A 19,912-nucleotide genomic window follows, 5' to 3' on the forward strand; every position below is an offset into this window, starting at 1 on the left:
ACTTACTGGATGAGGTGAAAACGTTTCGTTCTGATATGTCCTCACTAAGAGAAAGTAACGAGAAGTACAATGAGTGGAGTAAGAAACAGGAAAGGTTAACAAACACCCTTTTGGAGAAGTAAGTCAACATGTCTCCCGAAAGAATCTTGCTAACTAATGTGTAGACTCGACCTGATGAACGGTCATTTGGAGTTGCGCAGTGATGGCCTAACGACGAATGAAGAAGTCAAGATGATGGCGGATAAGTTAGAAACGAACATTATCTCCCGGTATGTGATTCTTATCTCTCGCTTCATTTTCCTCGCGCTCTAATCAACCTTCCAGTTTGATGTCTGAGATACAGAAGATAATCTCGTCTCAAAATGATGCAAAACAGTCAGCCGGGTCTCTTCAGGATATCGTCCAGGAGCACTTTGAGAAGCTGCATAACAACATCGCCGATCAACAGGAGACTCAATCAAAAGGTCAGCAGTGGCATAAGCAAACACACCAGGCTCTCGTTGAGCATCTGGGGGACATTTCTGCCAAAACTCTCGCCACCCAGAAGACCTGCGACGAAACAAATAAAAGTTTAGCCAGACTTGCTACTGGCCATTCGGTTTGGCAAGAAGGGTTCCAGACTCATATTGACGACAGGTTAGCCAAACAGCTTCAAGACCGTGAATCAAAGATCGGGGATCTGGAGAAAACTCTGCACCAGATCTCTCAAGAATGGTCTAAGAAGCTCGATCTCATGAAAACTTCCATGCTTGAGAGCGACGAGCAGGCCAAAGAATACTTGCAAGCAACTATTTGTGATATCAAAACTACGCTCACGACAAAGCTTGAGGAGGAAAGGGTTGCCTCAGAGAAAGAGATCTCCAAGTCTGAAACTATGCAGGCAGCGGTAGAGGCTCATCTTCAACAAGTCAAAATTCAACTCGAAGGGATGTCATCGATTGGTCCAGAATCTCAGTTGTTGCGCGAGACGTTGGCTGAAGAACGCAAGAAAACCCACGATCTACAAAAACAGCTTGCTGCTTTGGAGTGTGGCTCCGGTGTAAATGCAGAACTATTCCAGAGACAGATACAGGATCTCAAAGCAATTGATGCTTTGAAGAACCAGCTAGAAGGAATGACCGAGCAGGTTCCCAGGGTGGAAAATCTTAACACCACGTTCAACAAGATGGTTGATCTTAATCAGGTAATGCAGTCTACCGCCTTTTACCTGAGCAAAGAGCGCCACTGGGTTAATGAGAAACTGGGCGTTGTACCGCAACCTGTCGGCTCGCATGCACCACGAGGGGGCGAGACAGGAACTCAGTCCTCTTACTTTAATGAGCGCGCTCCTGAAGAGCCTAAGTCGTGTGGTCAAGAGAAGAGTACTGACAGGGAGGGATCGACCAGCCTGAGTGGCCTCACTACTCTTGATTTACATTACCAGGAAGAAAGATATCGTCGTAAAGTCGTCGTAGCCAGTCCGGCATTGGAAGCATCTTCACCAGCACCGGCGCCCTCGGTAATACAGGAGCAAACGAGGCGCCGAGAAGGCTCTGCCCCCCGATCTATCCTACGACTTTCGACTGCCCCGACGCAGGAAACCGATACTATCAGACCACCTGCAAATCACAGTCAGTACAACAGGCCTGTGGTAGCTAAAGTCAATTCGGCAACAGGCTGTAGCAACCCTGAGATGGTTGAACAGATTCGGTCGGGTTTGATCCAGCCAAAGTCTGCACGCCCTAACTGGGACTTCCCTACTATGGAAGATTTTGCCAAAGAAATTCTGCCAACTGGCAAGGATGACGGTGGAATCGGGAAAAAGCACAGTATCTCTTTTGTGGACAAGGAAGACCATATCGCATCTCCTAACAAACGAGTCAAGTCGGAGGAAGCACCAGCCGACTCGCAACCTAAGAGTTCAGACAGGCCTTTGTTGCTTCGAACACGCCATGTGATCCGAAAGACGTACTCGAAGCAGTCGAACTAATATGCTTACAAACGAAAAGACCGCAGGTAATCGCCATGATACAGTGATATTGTGTGTCGGGGGGAATTCGAGGTTTCTCCAATTACTAGACCTTCAAATTTCCGGGGAGCATAGGTAACTAGAATTTAACTTTGTGGAACAATCATGGTGGGCATTTCGTGGTTTGAAGAAGATAATTCGTGAATGGTGGATGGGATGATGATTTGCACCATATCATTTGTATCCAAATACCTAGGCAGGCAGAGCTCACACACAAGGCAGGCACAGTAACATGATATTCTGGTCGTTAAATTCAGTGGCATGCGAATGCAGCCATATTGTAAGGGCAATATTGTGATCTATGTTGTACATGTATAGTCGCATTTCGAAGAGGCAGGATCCTGATGCCCAAAACTCCAGCGATGCTCTCTAGTGTAGTGTTACATGGCGCGTACGTGGTGGCTTGCAGTCAAAGAGCCAATTCTAGCTCAAGCAAGAAACTCGGATGTTGGGTTCTTGTATCGAACAAGGTATGATGGAGCGTGGGTGGGCGGCTTTCACTTCCTCTTTTTGGTTTCAAGGAACAACACCTTCTTACGCACTGCCATTGTCAGGATTAGCTGATGGTTCCAGGTACTTTTAGTATTGTCAGGCCGTACCGATGGGATCGTATTTTAACATGCTCATCATGGGTGCGGTTCTGGGACGCTTGAAGGTATAGAAGAAGCCAGTCATGGCCATGGAGACGAGGCGCGCATGCACCAGGCGAGCCTTGGCTGTTAAAGAAGAGAGTCAGCAACAGCCTGATTGATTCGGGTCATCTTGAGAGTCTGTGCCTACCCTTCTTTGCCATTTCGATTGACGTGGATCAGATGGCTTAAATCTTGCTGTACGTCAGTCGCCGTGATAGTAGAGAATTTACAGATACAGGCGACGTTAGGCGGCTGTCGGCAAAACGTAGCGCCGTAATGGTCACTGCTCTCGGTGAGTACCTAGGTACAAGTATGTATGAGCGCTGTACGGAGGTAATAATGTTCACCGAGAGCTTGAGTCAAAAACATCCATGGCTGACCAATGAGAAGCTGTGTATTTAAGGTGTGCACCTTAACTGACAATGTTATATTATTTAGCTGTCTTCTCACACAAGCTTACTCCGTAGCGTACTGGGAGTTATCGTGATAGGGCTAACAAACGATGCATGGTATTATACAAGCAAGACATTTGGGGGACGGATCAATTGGTTCTGACAAGATTACTGTACTTACTTGATCCGAGACCGGTGGTCTCGACTATTTAAACCCTTGCACACAATGTCCCTAACCACGATATCGGGCAAATTCTTTGAGAGACAACCTCAACAAGCGGTATAAAAAGCCAGAACGTACTGATTTGTACCAAGCATCTAATCCCAGAGGTGAATGTTGCACAGAGATTATCTACGAGGTAGAGTGCGTTTGATCACACAAGCGTGACCATCTCAATCTTGGCTCTTACAACCCCAACAAGGATATTGCCCCTCTTTGATTCGAACACATTATCTCTGTGCTGTTCTCTCTACCTTACCTACTTCTCGTCAACAATCACAATTGCGGAATCGGATCTGTGGTGACTCCCAGGTATATCTGCGCCCTACTACGTAAAGCTCCCAGTCACGGCTAACCCGCCACGGGAATAAGCGAGACCAAACAGCGGCGAGGTGATAGGGATTTTGACGGGATCTTATTATATTGATCTCCCAACTAGCTCAACAGGTTAGTGGTGAGTGAGTAGCTTATCTGGCCAGACAACAGAGTAACTTTCGCTTCACAATCAGACTCTGGCTCTCCAACCTTGTATGTAGGTCTTGGGCATTGTATTTATTTTTCCTCTTGCACGTACATACTTATATTTTGAACGGCAGTTCTTTCAACTACCGTCTCAGCGGCTAGGACCCTTGTATCGTTCTGCATCAAAGCTCCACGCACGCCTCCACAGCTTCTGGCCGGCACAGAGACAGGACAGGATACCACAGAAGAATATTATTTCCTGGCGTCAAAGATCTAATGCTAGCCCGTCGAAGTCCCGTGGCATCGGTCCGCTTCGGCCAGACGCTGCGATGCCAGCCGCCTTTAAAATCTTCGAGGCTGGCTGCTAACCCCGAGGTCAACGAGCTCGGTCAACGATGTGCGAGCACCATGCGCCCCGCTACCTCAGGTACGTTTTTCTGAGAACTTCTATGGAAGATTTCTCTGGGTTTTCTTTATCGTCTCGCCCAATTGCGTTTTTTTTCCTTCTTCTTTATATTCATCTGCGCCCCAGTCTGCAGGGCCGGTCCGGTCCCAGTGAACCGGGAGCGAGATGCTCTTGGAAGATGATATAGGAGACAAGGCAGAGAAAGGCAGCTGAGAGATATGGCGCAAGACACTGCGTTCGATTGGATCTCTTATAGCTGTCTTTCATGGCTTTTGTTGCAGCTGTACTGTCATTACCCCTGCACCTTGTTATCCATGTTCTAGTTCAACTTATTACGTTTTATCATGTCCTTCTTCAGCCGCCTCTTTTTCTCTCTTCTGATATGAGAGCGAGTGCCGAAGAGCGGCATTGGACCCGAGATAGAGCCCGGCTGGTCTCGGGTCAACGAGTGCCTGTTCTGTTGCCGTGTATCTCTTTTTTCTTTCTTGTTATCAATATTCGGAGTCTTCCGATGGCTTCGGACAAAGTGCCCGGAGACCGGGAGAGAGAGATGGTAGGTATCATGAATTTCAGTCATGGTCATGTGCAGCAGCTGCGTCTGTATGAGTCTTGAGACTATCTGTGCCCTTCCGGGGTCACGTCCCGGCTCCGGGCCTTGAAAGTCAATGAACCCCAATGTCCAATTTGGAGCACCCTTGCTTGTCTCCAGGTCACCACCCACGCTCTTAGGCTCTAGGCTCTCTCTCCACGCTCTCCCCCAAAGCACCCCCGGATGTCGTCCGTGGATCGGATTGGGTTGAAGCCATTCAATTTGTCTACCTCGTCATGGACAATGCGCTCAAGTCATGCAATCACAAGCAAAATGCGCTGATTTTGGGGACCCCATGATTTGATTTGATCTTACTTGAGGTGTTTTGTTTGTCTACAAACCGCACAATCTGCATCACATCCACTCCGGGTCTCCATCCGTCCCCAGACGTGGATTGCGCTACGGCCCAAGGTTACGATGTCGATGGCGATGTGTGTTGTGTGAGTGGGTGAGAGTGGATTAGTTAGTTGCCTTTTAGTGAAGGGTTTGGGGTCTCTTCTTTTCTTTGCATTGCTCTGCTCTGCTCTGCTCTGCTCTGCTTTTTATTACTAACAGTGCTTTTGTCTACGAGGGGATTTCTATTACCTATGTCTAGACATTAGTTCTGAGCCGAGTCTTTTTCTTGCCTTGTCTTGTCCTGTCTCGTCTGCCTGGTCTATTTGTATAAGGCTCTATCCTCTCTTCCTGACTCAGTCGAGTTCTTCTTTCTTTGATCTTTACCTACCTAGTTCACGATACCCTCTTACACCGACAATAGTGTTGTTCTGGTGTAATACTCTCTCATTGTATGCTCCCCTCTCCCCTCTCTCCTCCTCGTCTATCTCATCCTTGTCTGATACCTACCTCACCTCACTTCCCTCACCTTGCTCCCTCCCCTTGACTCAAAACTCAGGCCTACAAAAGCACTGATAATTTACATGATTCGCTTTATAAATATTGGATGATTCAATTGCTAACTCGTTCGACTTTTTTGGTATCTACACAGACTATAAGATTGGCCCCCGTGCTTGCGCTTGGAGTAAATCTATTACTGCCACATCTACCCCGCGACCCTTACTCACCCCGCCAAAAAGTTCTGCTTCTGCTTCTACTACTACTACTACTATCCCCCACTATCATCGTCACCTCTATCCTTATACCTCGACTTCTTCCTCCTCTACCTCATTCTTCTCTACCTATCCTGCCAAAATGAGATTGACTTCAGAGAACATCAACCAGCGAGTCGTCGCCGCCAAGTACGCCGTTCGTGGTGAACTTGCTGTCAAGTCCGAGGAATACCGAGCCAAGATCGCAAAGGGCGATACCGGCGATCTCCCCTTCAAACAGGTTATTTCTGCAAACATTGGCAACCCTCAGCAGCTTGACCAGAAGCCCATCACCTTCTTCCGCCAGGTCGCCAGTCTTCTCGAGAACCCTATACTGCTTCAGAACGAGGAGGCTCTCACCAAGCACTTTGGCTACCAGACCGATGTCATCGAGCGCGCCAAGTTCCTCCTGAGCAAGATCGGCTCCGTTGGTGCCTACAGTGCCAGCACCGGTGTTCCTGCTATCCGCGATAGCATCGCCAAGTTTATTGAGCGTGGGTTCTGCCGTCGCTTCTGTTTCTGCTGTGTTACTAACTTGTCTCAGGTCGCGATGGCTTCCCTGCAGATCCCGATCACATTTACCTGTCCGCCGGTGCCTCCTCTGGCGTCAACACCCTTCTCAACGTCATCTGCGCCTCCCCTAAGACCGGCATCCTTATTCCAATTCCTCAGTACCCTCTCTACACTGCTACTCTCTCCCTCTTGGACGCCACAGCTGTTCCTTACCTCCTGGATGAGCATAAGAACTGGGGTACCGACGTCGACACCATCCGTGCCTCGTACGAAAAGGCCAAGGCTGACGGCATTGACGTTCGATGCATTGTCATTATCAACCCCGGTAACCCTACCGGTGCCTCTCTTCCCGAGGAGGACATCCGTGCTGTCCTTGAGTTCGCCAACAAGGAGAACCTAGTTGTTATGGCCGACGAGGTGTACCAGACAAATGTCTTTGTCGGCAAGTTCCACAGTTTCAAGGCCGTCCTCCGCACCCTTGAGAAGGAGAACCCTGGCAAGTTCGACGGCCTCGAGCTCGCCTCTCTTCACAGTGTCTCCAAGGGCATGGTTGGCGAGTGTGGTCACCGTGGAGGTTACTTCGAGCTTGTCAACTTCGATGCCGAGGTCGAGGCCAACATCTACAAGTTCATTTCCATCATGCTCTGCGCCCCTGTTATTGGTCAGTGCATCGTTGAGTTGATGGTCAACCCTCCCAAGCCGGGCGAGCCCTCGCACGAGCTTTACAAGAAGGAGTACGATGGCATCTTCACCGGTCTTCAAGAGCGTGCTACCGCCCTTCACAAGGCTTTCTCTCAGATGGAGGGAGTCGAGTGCGCCGAGCCCCAGGGCTCCATGTACCTCTTCCCCACCATCAACCTGCCTGAGAAGGCCGCTGAGGCTGCCAAGGCAGAGGGTCGAAGCCCAGATGAGTTCTACTGCATGCGTCTCCTCGAGGCCACCGGTATCTGCGTCGTTCCCGGCTCAGGCTTTGGTCAGAAAGAGGGTAGCCTGCATTTCAGAACAACCTTCCTCGCACCTGGCACCGAGTGGGTCGGCAGCATCGTCAAGTTCCACAAGGAGTTCCTCGAGAAGTACCGATGAAGCATCAGTCGCAGCTGCGCAGTATTGTCATTATGAGTCGAACCCCCGATACGCCTGTCGCAAAGCCGGACTTGGAGCGGGGCCCCAGGGAAAAGAAAGAGATAAAAATTTAGGATTATCAAACAGGAAATCGTTTTGCATAGTTTAGCGCCTTGATAGGTATTGGATAGACAGAAGTTCACCAATCTAACATTTTTGTTATATGTCAATATGGCGTGTCCCACCTCAATCAATCAATCAATCAAGACTGTGAGCCTGTGAGCCTGTCGGAACACAACAGAAAAATCCGGGGTAGACGTGTGTGCTGTTGATCTTTCGATTCTGACCCTTGCTTGCATGCGCAGGTACCAGAGAAGAAGACTGGGGTAGATCGACTCTTAGCTGTATGCTTAACATCATATCATATCATTCCGTTCAGATACATGCAGGCTAACGTAACTCCGCAGTGCAGTTGTCAGTCACCTCGGTGTGGAAGCGGTATGATATCAGATCAGCCCATTTTTCAGGCTCTCCTCACCGGGACTCAGCCAATCCACTAAGACTATTGCCGCAATGGCTTGTCTAATCCATAATATAAACACATCATATCATATCTGTACTGTACTGCACTGTACAGTCAAGGAAATAGGTAAAGGCATGGGCTTATTCTCTGTCTCTTCGCTTTATTCCCCCACTAGCTACGGCATGACAAAGGCCAAGCACCAACTTCCTCATCTATAAATCGCCTCATTTATGCCCTCTCACTACCCCTCAGTCGCACAGCCTGGCCGTACTTTTGTAGTTTTGTGATGAGCTGATCACCCTGTCGCACAACATCCTGATACTGCTTGTTCTTGTCATCGGGGCGGTTTGTCTCGATCACACCCTTGCCTGTCACGCGATCGATGGTGCAGGGGATACGCCCAGCTGCGATGAAGCGGGCGAGGTCACTAGTAGAATCAGTCAGGTTGTGTTCATTCATGAAATTGCGTAACGTGTCACATACCGGTCGAGGAAGTCAACTGTGACTCCAAAGTCATTGGCCATGCTCTCCAGCCCAACAACTCTGTAGCTCTGAAGAAGCTGCTGATAGGCGCGAAGTCGCATCTCCCGAATAAACCAGTTCTTGTGCTCATGAAGATAGCGGTCCTGGTTTAGGAACTGCTCCTCAACCTCAGCCAGAGACTTGAAGAAGGTCTTATAGTTTCCGTTGTACAAACTACTAACGAGCAGCGCTAGAGGGCTAAAGTCAATGGCCATTTCAGCTTCAGGTTGCTCCGTGCTGGTACCCAACGTGGTCAGGTTGACAGCAGCGGTGGCCGTCTTTGGGGCCTTCGCACCGGCAGTGTCATCAGCACCAGGGCCAGCGCTGAGGGCACCACTCAGAGCAAGAAGCTTGTCCTCACCATCACCCAGAATAGCCTTGATTTCAGGTGCGTCTACAACCTTTGACTTGAAATCGACTCGCTTGAGAGAGACTGAACCAGCAAGGACGGAGTACACGACGAGGTTGGAATAGGTGCATAGTTCGTAACTGGTGAATGTGGAGAGAGAGTCGAGCAGTAGAGGCGCGGCGAGGTTGTAGGAGCGAAGTGTGAGTAGGTGCAGACCCTCGTAGGCCTTGAGACGGTTGCGGCGGTCCCAGTCACCGCCTGATTCGACGAGTGTCTTGGCGCGCTCGACGTGCTTCTTGACAAGAGGCTTGTCGCCATAGAAGAGGCCCATGCGTATTATGGCGAGGACGACGTCGATCTTGGTACCGAGGATTCCCGTCTTTTCGGAGAGGCTCTCATAGGCGGCAATGGCCTTGTCCTTGGTGGGTGTTAGCAGGCGAAGTCAACTTGTGGCTAGAACCTGAGTTTCTATGTGATAACAAACATACCTTATCTCCTACACGAGCCCAGAACTCAGCTCGCTTCCCCTGAGCAGCCATGACCTCGGTATCGCCAGCTTGCTCAACAGCGTCATCCTCCTCTTTCTGGAACTCTTCCAGCTCCCGGTCATTGTCTTCCTTCAACTGGTTGTAAAGGCCCTCGTCCCAGGGAAGACTGACGATGGTAGTGGCAGGCTTAGTGGCAATCATTCCAACAAGACTGGACTTTCTGCTGAGCGGTCGTCCAGGAGCGGAAGAGCCGCCCTCGCCAAGAGTGTTAAGGACGCCATCGAGTGGATGGGCGAGATATCGGTAGAAAGGAGCCATCTTGTCCTGTGCGATGGCATCTTGAAGGGCCTTTACAGCAGCTTGTTGCGCATTTTTGGTGGCATAGCCGTTTGTGAGGGTGAAAACGTGCTGCGACAGAGGCAGCAATGGCCACTTCGCGTACTGGGGGTCGGAACCCATGATGGAGGCGGTCGCTGTCGTTCGGAGTATGTGATTGTTTTCAGCGCACAGTGCGGTATCGGCAGTTGCCCGGAAAAATCGAGAACGGTGACGTTGTTCGCTGTTGGGCGTTGGTGCTGTGGTTGTTGATGTTGTGGTTTGGCAGATGGATGACGAGAGAAGCTCAGAGGTAGGTCGATAGAGCTTGGTGTTGAGCAGATACAGCAATCCAATGACAATTGGATCCATTGGATGGCGAGGCGATAGTGGGGGCCTACAGGCGACTTTGTGCTGCAAGGCTCCAGCGGGACACGCACTGATGGACTGGTACGTACCTCGAGCACTCAGCTCAACTTTTACCGAGCTCACTTCAGTGAGCGAAGGAATTGGTAAATAATGAGTTGCACAGTGAATAATTATTAGGTCGTGCTTCAGCCTCACCTGATGCTTGGTAGCTAATGGAATAGCAGAATGTCGTCAAGGGTTCAACAAGTACTCAATTCTCTGATATACTTGGCGTTGCTTACGGAAAAAGTAGCTGTCTGGCAGTCAAATACCTTTACAGAATGGCCATGGTATTCTTTTTCTCCCATTGATTTAGCTAAGTATGACTGACATTCCATCAGATTGATTGCAGTTAAAAAGTAAATAGAATTCTCTGTAGACACAGAGTGCTTTATACGCCATCATTCATTGAGTTGCAGCGGCTATAGACTAATAGGTGCAGGGTAGGCTGATGCAGCTGGACCGCATGGGCCGAGCGCCCTTACATCAGTGCAACGCTGAGATTAGATACAGAACTTGCATCATATTCCATTTCTCTTTCAATTCAATAAACTTGAACATCCAACTTCGCATCTACCATTGCAATCAATCGACACATATATCACAAAAAGAACGAGTGAAACTGTCAGAAATGGGCAGAGACTCTGATCGCGACGACGGTGACGAGCGAAACCACCGCAAGCGTCCTGCAAACGACGAACCTCAAGATGATCTACCCCAGCCATACAACGCCAAATCACTTCAGCCAGCAAAGCGGCGCGCCCTCTCGCCATCAGAACAGCCTCGAAAGCTGAAGCGCCCCGGTGCGCGTTCGCGTATCTCAGAGGCCGAGCGTGAAAAGATTCGACAGCGCCAGCTCGAACGAGAACGCGAAGCTGCGGCTGAGGAAGCCGCCGAAGCTGAACAGGAGAGGATCCGAAACAACAGTGATCTTGTGCGACACCACTACAACAACGTACCAGAGCGCGGTCGCGACTGGAGAACAAGAGACAGCAAGATCAAGGGACTTCGTGTTTTCAACAATTGGATCAAGAGCTGCATCATCCAGCGTTATTCACCCGATGAAGACCACACCCCTGGTTCGCGCGAAGCTGGACGCTCCAGTGGCAAGGACCTACTTGTGCTGGACATGGGATGTGGAAAGGGCGGCGATCTTAACAAATGGCAGCAGGCTCCTCAACCAATTCAGCTTTATGTTGGACTCGATCCCGCTGACGTGAGTATCGAGCAAGCCCGCGACCGCTACCGTACACTGGGTAGCCGTGGCGGGCGAGGTGGGCGCGGCGGACACCGAAGACCGCCACCGCGCTTATTCGACGCTCGTTTCCACGTCAAAGATTGTTTCGGCGAGTCCATTGAGAACCTCGACATCATCCAGCAAGTCGGCTTCGACCCTTCACCTATGAACCGCCGAGGTTTCGACGTTGTCAGCATGATGTTCTCCATGCACTATGCTTTCGAGTCGGAAAAGAATGCGCGTAACATGCTCCGCAATGTCGCTGGAGCACTCAAGAAAGGAGGACGTTTCATCGGCTGCATCCCTAATTCTGATGTTCTGGGCGAGCGAGTCCGCAAATTCAACGAGGAGGCTGCTGCCAAGCGTGCAGCTAAGCAAAGCGAAGAAAAGATCGGCGATGGCTCGACAACACCGCAACAAACGGAGCCAGAGGATGGTGAGCTGGAAGAGGGCGAGGAGGAGCCGACTGCTGAATGGGGTAACTCGATTTACCGTGTGCGCTTCCCGGGGAAAACACCTGATGATGGTGTCTTTCGACCTGCCTTCGGCTGGAAATATAACTTCTTTCTAGACGAAGCTGTAGAGGAGGTGCCTGAGTATGTCGTACCCTGGGAGGCCTTCCGTGCTCTCGCCGAGGACTACAATCTTGAGTTGCAGTTTCATCGCACTTTTCCTGAAATCTGGGAGGCGGAGAAGGATGACCGCGAGCTTGGTCCGCTGAGCGAGCGCATGGGCGTACGGGAGCGTGGTGGAGGCCCTCTTCTGGTATCCGATGAGGAGATGGAAGCTGCTAGTTTCTACGTCGGGTTCTGCTTCTATAAGGTCTAATCATTTCTGTATCGGTATAAGACGTTGGGGGATGGTATCATGGGCTTGGTGTTAAGGAGTTTGGCTCATATACAGGAGAAACGACGCCACTATCACCAGGGCAAGTCGACCAAAATAAGAAAAGACTATGTTTGTTGATTATATATCTAGGTGATAAAAAAATGTGTTTTCGATGGAGCTGGGTATCATGTTTCTTTCTGAATGGTGAGTTTCAACTCCTACCTATGCAATGCCTGCCCTCTTCCCAAGTAACGGACTCGTTCCCAAAAACTTGCCGAGGTCCGGTGAACATCTACTCAACTGCGACACTAATTAAAGAGCATTCGTTGCTCGTCGCCATATCGTTAAAGCAGCAACTCCTGCACAGGCCGTGGCGCCCAATGCAATATACAAACTGGTCCGATCAGGCCCCTCCTCATTGCTCCTGGGGAAAGCCGTACTAGGATTTGTAGCGGCATCTGCAAAAGCTACAAAAAGCTCACTGATGCTACCCCAGGTGACACTCACATGCAACGGCAGGCTCATGTTGAGTGAGGCAGTATACTGATCTGGCTGAAGCTCACAGCGTTGGTTTGTTTTGTCTTTATCGGCCTTGAGAGCAGTATAGATCGAAGGGAGCTCATCAAGGTGCGCGTATTTGCTCCGCAGATCAACGATATGCGAGAACGAGTCGGGGTCAGACGAGTCATAGGCGTAGCAGATAAGATCGCAAGCATCTAATTTGGCCGGGTTGTCAAGGATTGCAGGCTCCAGCTCCCCAAGCTCTTCCAGAATGAGGTACACCTGTTTTCCGCCTGGCAGCTCGACACTGTTGACAGCGCGGCGTGGCTTGATGGTTGGATGGTAAAGACCATCAAAAGGGCGGTTGAGGAATGAGTCGAGGAGAGCGGATTTGCCTGCTCCTGATGCACCAAGAACGTAGCAGAGGACCACGTTACGCTCCACCCGACCAGGACGTCTCCTTCTCTTACGAGGCTTGGTTATCTTGAGTGCCGCGGTGATGGGTTCCTTGGGATTCGAAGGCTCAAATCCCAGATACGCGAGATATTCAATGGTTGTCTTGGGTTCGATAAATGTTGTCATACTCCACTGAGCCAGCCACCCCTGCAAAGTAACATGCCCAGCTTCATTCCTTACAGTCGAGGAGGGGAACGACGAGTCGGTCCAGGAACTGGGAAGTCCTGGAGCTGGGGCAAACAGAGCCTCGAGTTCTTGATCATTGAGGCCACCATCATTGTCCTTGTCAAACAGCAAGAAGAGATCCACAAAGAATCTATAACCAGCAGGACTCAACTCGGCCGACGAGTACTCTGGAACATCGAACTTGGGTCGAATAAACTTGTCCTCGAGACTGAGACTATCGGTATAGTGATATTTTCGAAGGATAATCCAGATAGTTTCGTGGCGACCCTTCTCAGCATAAAGTTTGTTTAATTGCAGGAATCCTGGCAGATCAATGCCTTTTTCTAACTCGGACGTGGGCAACGATTTCGAGATACTGAGTTTGATATTGTCTAGGTCGTCCGCTGTCAGAGGTTTTTCGAAGCAACGTGCTTGGAAGTCTCTCATTTCTTGTTCATTGAGATATCCGTCCTGGTCTTTGTCGCAAAGATAGAATATGCGCCTCAGAGCGTCAACGCACAGAGGCTTGAGATGCCCCTCCTTGTAGTCAAATAGAGGGGCAATTGGATGAGTTACGGCCTTTTGACAAAGGAAAAAGACTTCGTTTACGTTTCGATGGTCTCGAGCGCTGGCGCGGATGCAAGAGTCGATTTCGCGGAATTCAGCCATCACAGGTAGCAATTCCTCCTCGACTACCTGAGGTGTGGTGCCCTGGCCAGCCAGATCGGATTTGTTGGCGCATAATACGACGGGGACGTTGACGCCGAGGGATCGGAAGTATGGCATCCAGAACAATGCTACTCTTTCGTAGCTGTAATGGTCGGCATAGACGAGGAGGATGACATTGCACTTTCGGATCTCTTTGCGCAAAGTAGTTCGGTCTTGAGGGCGAGCTGAGGTATCGACGATGGTTGTTGAGACATTCTCGGGCGTACCAATACTAGGAGGAATAGTGATTTGAGGAAGGACGGGCTGGATTTTGTTGTTGACAAATTGATCCTTAACGAGAGAAGCGATGAGGCTCGATTTGCCGGTGCTTTCATCACCGCAGACGCAGATGCGCACTGCGCAGGGAAGGTTAGTCATTTGAGCAACAAGTTGTTGTTGGATTGAAGAGCTCGCAGTGGAGTCGGAGCCGAGTTAGTTGGAGGTTGTTCGTACCAGCGGCCATGATGGAGGTATTATCGGAGTCTTTGGTGAAAGTATGTCGTCATTAAGGTTCCATGCCCAAGAGGGAACGGTGGTCTGCTGATATCGTGGGTTCGGTAGGTCGATCGTGGGGAATGAATGAATCGTAGCGGCGGCCGGCAACAGCGGAGGTGTCAGCAGATGTATTGGTCGAATTTGAGGATATGGCGATTATTTAGAGATGGGTAAGGAATAATGAAAACCAAGTTGGAGAGAGCCACGAAAGAAAAGAGCCTTGTAGAGAAGATGATCCATCACCTCAGGCCATGCCTGAGTTTTATATGAGAAACAAGACGAGACAGAAAGAGCGGTGCAGAGAAGGGAATAAATTAGGTACAGCAGGCAATATGCAGCTAATAATTCAGACCAAGTGCCAGACCTAAAATTGGAGTTTGATGGCAGACAAACAAGTGATGCGACGAGCAAGGATTGGGTGGTTTGAGGGACGATCAATTAAAGATGCGTCCCGCTTTCAGTGAGTGTGTTGTCATGAACCGCCGCCACCGTACGAGCCTGAGCTCTCAGGGAATATGACCCCACATTTCAGGCCCTGGAAGACGATGGTAGGCTGGTGCCGCCTGTAAGTTGGCGCCTACATACATCTCGGTTCCTGTCTCGTCACTTGACGCCCACCTGCCAGGTAGGTGCTCGGTTCAAGTAGAGTAATTATTGGTCGAACATCTAGGAAATGAGCAAAACTCTTTTCTTCTTCTTCTTCTTCTTCTTCTTCTTCTCAATTGATAGAATGAGTCTTGCACAGGCAGTAAACTAGACGGAGATACGACCGACTGATCTATATCTCTCTCTCACTGACCCGTCCATGACACGTCTTGATCAGAACATCGAAATCCATGTTCAACCGATTGAAGGATTCGGTGGATAATAGAGTGGCGCGACTAATAGTGCATATGCCATGGCGATTCCCAACAGATCTGAATGCGTCTAGATACTGGAGCTGGTAAACGTTTGGAAACATCAATACAGTTTGTATGGATGGAACCCCATACCGACAGATGCTGTACTTTGACGCTGAACGGGAACCGTTGCGCCACGCAGAACCCCTGGCTCCATTGATTCTTCGAAAAGCGCGCATAGTGAAATGCTAGTGACAGAAGAAGTGTGTATTCCGCCAGCTTGTACTGGATAATGGCTAAATGTCATAATATCTAATAAGTCACGCCTAATGGTATCTATCTTACCTACATTATTAGCGCTTCATTCTGGAACCCTGGCCGTTGCAATGGCTACCTAGAATGGCCAGAATGGATAGCGTTTTCCCCAGTTTACCCCACACTATCGTCTGCAGCTGCACCTGCGGCTTCCGAGTCCGATGATCCAACCCCAATCCTCCTCTCACCTCAACCAGTCCTCGGCTATATTCTCCCAGCCTCACAAGTTAACCTCTTCTACTTACTGCGGTACCCACGAGTCGACCGATCGCTAGGTATAGGACTCGCCGACGGGAGTCTTGCTATCTCAGGGCCATTACCTCGCTCTCCAGTGACGTAAAGCACCTTCCAATTCCGAACGTCGACTGCTGTGCCTCTCGCCATTCAGCCGCCTCCGCCTCCGCCTCCGCCTCTACCTCCACCTCCACCTCCATCCAGTAGCGACTAAATATCGCGATACCTTCATTCAATCTGTCAATTGTAGAGCTCATTGGAAATATACAAGCGTTCTCTGAACCGCCATCATGTTGTACGTCCACTCCCTCCCCCCATTGCGTATAATCTCCTCATGCGCCGGCGTTTGAGCATCGGCTCGTCTACGCCCGACACAAACTGACACAATGGAATTCCAGCGTGTTACCTCCCCCGCCACGATATCCCACCATGGGGCCTTATGGCGCCGGTGGTATACATCCTGTTCCCATGATAGAGACAAACAATACGTTATCGAATCCGACAGGTCCCGAATGGCAATTCCTGGTCGGAGAAGGTAGACAATAGCTCTCCATGACCTCACGGCATCTCGACTAACGTAGTGAAACCCACTAGGCACGTATACACTTAAAGAAGACTTACATCTTGCGACACCTCCGCCCCATCCTTCCGAAGCCACCGTCCCGAACCCGAACCCGCTATCGACTCTCCCGCAGCCTGCCAGCGCCGGTACCTCAGTCTCTCTCATCGCCCTTGAGAGTCGTCCGGCTCCAAACTTTCTGTATAGAGGACTCTCTTCGACCACCCTCGCCCTGAGTGGCGCCCCATCCAGTATTCAGGAGCATCCCAACGAGGGTCGCTACTCTGCCGAAAATGGCAAGACGAGTGAGGAGGGCCGTACCGGTTCGACAAGCGATGCTCAGGCTACCTCCATTACCATTGGTTCTGCACCTGCTTTTGGCGAAGGCAATGCTTTGCTTACCCAGGTGCCGACCAAGGATGTGAACAAGAAGAGAAAGCCCAAGAACAACATGACAAAGAGCAACTCGTCTTTCATCTCTCGCGTTATTGTTAACGAAAGCCTGTCTAAGAAACTTACAGAGCGATCCAATGATGGCCTCTTTGCTTTTGCAAACATTAACCGCGCCTTCCAGTGGCTTGACATGTCATCGTCATCCAAGGTTCGTGCCGTTGCGTAGCGAGGCCATCCTCGGACATCTCGACTGACATCACGAGTAGCAAGACTATTTGACCAAGATTCTTTTCACGAAAGCGCATTGTCTATGTCACGACGTTAATGTCCATACCAAGAGCGTCTCGCATCTGGACGTTATAATGGGCTTCTCAACTGGAGAGGTTATCTGGTGGGAGCCGATCTCGCAGCGATATACACGACTGAACAAAAATGTAGGATAGTGCTCAGGATCTAGTATTCGACAGACAATCCGCTGACAGCATATCTTAGGGCGCAATTAATGGAACACCAGTTGCGGCGATCCGATGGATTCCCGGATCAGAAAACCTGTTTCTAGCTGCTCACATGGATGGGTCGTTGGTTGTATATGACAAGGAAAAAGAGGATGCTCAGTTCAACCCCGAAGAGGAAGCGATTAATGGAAATGTGAATGGGACGAGTGGTGAGTCGTTAGATGCCAGCAATGGCGGAGCTCATCACAATTCTATTCGAATCAACAAGTCAGTGCATTCCAAAAATCAAAAGGTCAATCCAGTCGCCGCCTGGAAGTTATCCAACCATCGAATCAACGCCTTCTCCTTCTCGCCTGATAACCGGCACTTGGCTGTTGTGTCCGAGGACGGCACGCTAAGAATTATTGACTATCTGAAGGAAGAGTGAGTTGAAGTTCCTGGCGCCTGATCTTGTTGAGAAGCTTATCTGACTGGGCTGCAAGGCTGCTCGACGTGTTCTATTCCTATTATGGAGGACTAACATGCGTTTGTTGGTCCCCAGATGGCCAATACGTATTGACTGGTGGACAAGACGACTTGATATCAATATGGTCACTGTCGGACTCGGCTCTGGTAGCTAGATGCCAGGGACACCAGTCTTGGGTATCAGCCGTTGCTTTTGACCCTTGGAGATGCGATGAGCGAAACTATCGTTTCGGTAGCGTGGGAGAAGACGGGCGTCTTTGTCTGTGGGACTTCAGCGTCGGCATGCTTCACCGACCCAAGGCGGTATGTGCTTAACGCCAACATCGACGATGGCGGGAGATGTGATGCTACACGGCATTGCACTGTGACATCTTTAATCTACGCCACTTCGTTTACACGACTCGATCGCTGACAGCATTTGACTACTATAGCAATCTGTACGACACCGTGGATCTGTCTCATCGCGCTATACGGCTTTGCAGCGAGCTGAGACGGCCAACACGTCCAACTCAAGGTTGCGATCAAACTCGAACCTAGATATTGAAGACGAGGAAATGGCTATCGCACACCCTGTGGAGCCGCGGGCTAGAATTCCAATGCTCCCTCCTGTACTTGTAAGTTTCAATGCGAGGATTGATATGTGATAGCTTCAGGTTGGAAGGTGTCGTAAAACTAACGGTGAGACAAACAGAACAAATCAATTGATACCCACCCAGTGTGTTGGCTGGATTTCACAGAGAACGCTATCATGACGAGCTGCAAATCAGGTAAGCTACACCAAACCAAGCTTTGAAGTCGATCTTCCGGTCCGATTGGACTATTGAGATCAATGATCGCTTGTTCCTGGCATACACATAACACAAGTGACAGGCTGACATGTGAAACTCCTAAAATAGGACATATGAGAACGTGGCTGCGACCTGGATCGGAGCTTACGGCACAGACCAAGGGAGCAGAAGCCCCGGGAGCAACATCATGATAGACGGATACATGCTGAGCGATAAGAGCCTCGATGGGATTCGTAACAAGGGCACTGGCGAATAGAGTTTCATGATGGGTTTGTTGGGCTCAATTTTTTTTTTTTTTTTTTTTTTTTTTTTTTTTTTTTTTTTTGGATGAGCCTGTGAAGCGAGATCCAATAACTGCTATACGCAAGGGGGAGTGGTTGTTGTCGTTTGAGTCATTGGTTGATTCCAGGGTTTGATAGTTTGAATCTGATGTAGGTATACGGATACTGAGACCGGAAATCCACCTCGGATCTTGTTTTTTGACTGCAAGTTTTTAGCCCAGGATCCAAGGCAGCTAAGGAACTTGCTTAGGCACCGGCCGGGATAAGTAGTCAAAGAGTCATATAGCTGTTGGGGAACCGTTTTGGGCTGTCCTGCAGGAGTAATGAGTCGGCCCTATCAATTAGACGTCTCCGTTAAGCCCACATGGTGATGGAGGCTCTTCGGTGACACAACGAGTTGCCGTGTTTGAGGTCCACAATGGCTGCAGGACCCTGATTTTAGATATTCGACTTTTTTATCCCTCCGAGAGATATCAGTGGATCTCCAGACACTAGACTAGTGCACGTAACGATTACATACATCCAATTGCTGCACGTTTCTAGATAAGTAGGAGACTGAGATATCTCTCTCCTGTTAGTGAGAGCTGTCAGATTTACGAGAATGACGAGAGATTGCATCGTGCTGAAGCAACCGATTGCCCGTTCCGTAAGAGACAACGTCGAGAGACGCGCATGCAGTTGCGTAACCATGATAATGCGAAATGCTGCCATCTCACGTTATCAGATCTTGATTTCTAGGTCTCAGTCGATGATCTTCAACAATTTCCAAACTGAGCCACTAATCGATTAATTTGTAAACATTGTGCACACACACTAATGCGAGCTTATTGCACGCCCGTGGCTCATCTACCGAGTCGACGGCGCCCGTGCATCAAAGCAAGGACTAGGCCCTGTGGAAGCGTAACGTGAACCTCAAACGTAGAGGGTTGAATCGTTCACTAGGTACGGAGTAAGTTACTCTGTACTCCGTAGCTGACTAGCAATAACAGCTGGTTATCGCGTCTCGACGTGGCTGGCTGGACTAGGGACAAGTATTGAAAATCATCCTTGCAAATCGGGAAAAGGGAGGGGGGGCTACTCTGTGCTCAGCCCACTAACACGGCCGTTGCCGAACCAAACCTGATGGACAAGGGTCAGCCAGGACAGACCATCATGCGGTGGCTGACTTTCCTGATGGCGTGTGCTAAACAGTTGACACCAGCAACAGGGCAGAGAGGTG

At 49.9% G+C, this 19,912-nt stretch overlaps 7 protein-coding genes across 7 annotated transcripts; 5 read left to right on the top strand and 2 right to left on the bottom strand.

Moving 5' to 3' along the window:
- Nucleotides 1–35: 35 nt before the first annotated feature.
- On the top strand, nucleotides 36–1,969 carry J7337_008454 (uncharacterized protein; the record flags this gene model as incomplete). The annotated part of the gene is made up of 3 exons (XM_044826073.1): nucleotides 36–118; nucleotides 165–269; nucleotides 325–1,969. The coding sequence occupies 3 exons, from the start codon at nucleotides 36–38 to the stop codon at nucleotides 1,967–1,969; spliced, it is 1,833 nt and encodes a 610-aa protein (XP_044678990.1).
- A 3,928-nt stretch (nucleotides 1,970–5,897) lies between these two features.
- Nucleotides 5,898–7,390, top strand: J7337_008455 (uncharacterized protein; the record flags this gene model as incomplete). Its single annotated transcript, XM_044826074.1, has 2 exons — nucleotides 5,898–6,288; nucleotides 6,339–7,390. 2 exons carry the CDS (start codon nucleotides 5,898–5,900, stop codon nucleotides 7,388–7,390), a joined length of 1,443 nt encoding a protein of 480 aa, XP_044678991.1.
- Nucleotides 7,391–8,120: 730 nt separating this feature from the next.
- J7337_008456 (uncharacterized protein) lies at nucleotides 8,121–9,710 on the bottom strand (the record flags this gene model as incomplete). The annotated part of the gene is made up of 3 exons (XM_044826075.1): nucleotides 8,121–8,319; nucleotides 8,376–9,181; nucleotides 9,252–9,710. 3 exons carry the CDS (start codon nucleotides 9,708–9,710, stop codon nucleotides 8,121–8,123), a joined length of 1,464 nt encoding a protein of 487 aa, XP_044678992.1.
- Nucleotides 9,711–10,605: 895 nt separating this feature from the next.
- On the top strand, nucleotides 10,606–12,039 carry ABD1 (mRNA cap guanine-N7 methyltransferase; the record flags this gene model as incomplete). Its single annotated transcript, XM_044826076.1, has 1 exon — nucleotides 10,606–12,039. The coding sequence occupies one exon, from the start codon at nucleotides 10,606–10,608 to the stop codon at nucleotides 12,037–12,039; it is 1,434 nt and encodes a 477-aa protein (XP_044678993.1).
- A 312-nt stretch (nucleotides 12,040–12,351) lies between these two features.
- GEM1 (ERMES complex Ca(2+)-binding regulatory GTPase gem1) lies at nucleotides 12,352–14,332 on the bottom strand (the record flags this gene model as incomplete). Its single annotated transcript, XM_044826077.1, has 2 exons — nucleotides 12,352–14,225; nucleotides 14,323–14,332. The coding sequence occupies 2 exons, from the start codon at nucleotides 14,330–14,332 to the stop codon at nucleotides 12,352–12,354; spliced, it is 1,884 nt and encodes a 627-aa protein (XP_044678994.1).
- A 1,849-nt stretch (nucleotides 14,333–16,181) lies between these two features.
- Nucleotides 16,182–16,930, top strand: J7337_008459 (uncharacterized protein; the record flags this gene model as incomplete). Its single annotated transcript, XM_044826078.1, has 2 exons — nucleotides 16,182–16,287; nucleotides 16,347–16,930. The coding sequence occupies 2 exons, from the start codon at nucleotides 16,182–16,184 to the stop codon at nucleotides 16,928–16,930; spliced, it is 690 nt and encodes a 229-aa protein (XP_044678995.1).
- Nucleotides 16,931–17,066: 136 nt separating this feature from the next.
- On the top strand, nucleotides 17,067–17,586 carry J7337_008460 (uncharacterized protein; the record flags this gene model as incomplete). The annotated part of the gene is made up of 2 exons (XM_044826079.1): nucleotides 17,067–17,138; nucleotides 17,197–17,586. The coding sequence occupies 2 exons, from the start codon at nucleotides 17,067–17,069 to the stop codon at nucleotides 17,584–17,586; spliced, it is 462 nt and encodes a 153-aa protein (XP_044678996.1).
- Between the last annotated feature and the right edge of the window lie 2,326 nt (nucleotides 17,587–19,912).

The sequence above is a fragment of the Fusarium musae genome, chromosome 6 (assembly GCF_019915245.1).
Source record: "Fusarium musae strain F31 chromosome 6, whole genome shotgun sequence".
Taxonomy (NCBI): Eukaryota; Fungi; Ascomycota; class Sordariomycetes; order Hypocreales; family Nectriaceae; genus Fusarium; species Fusarium musae.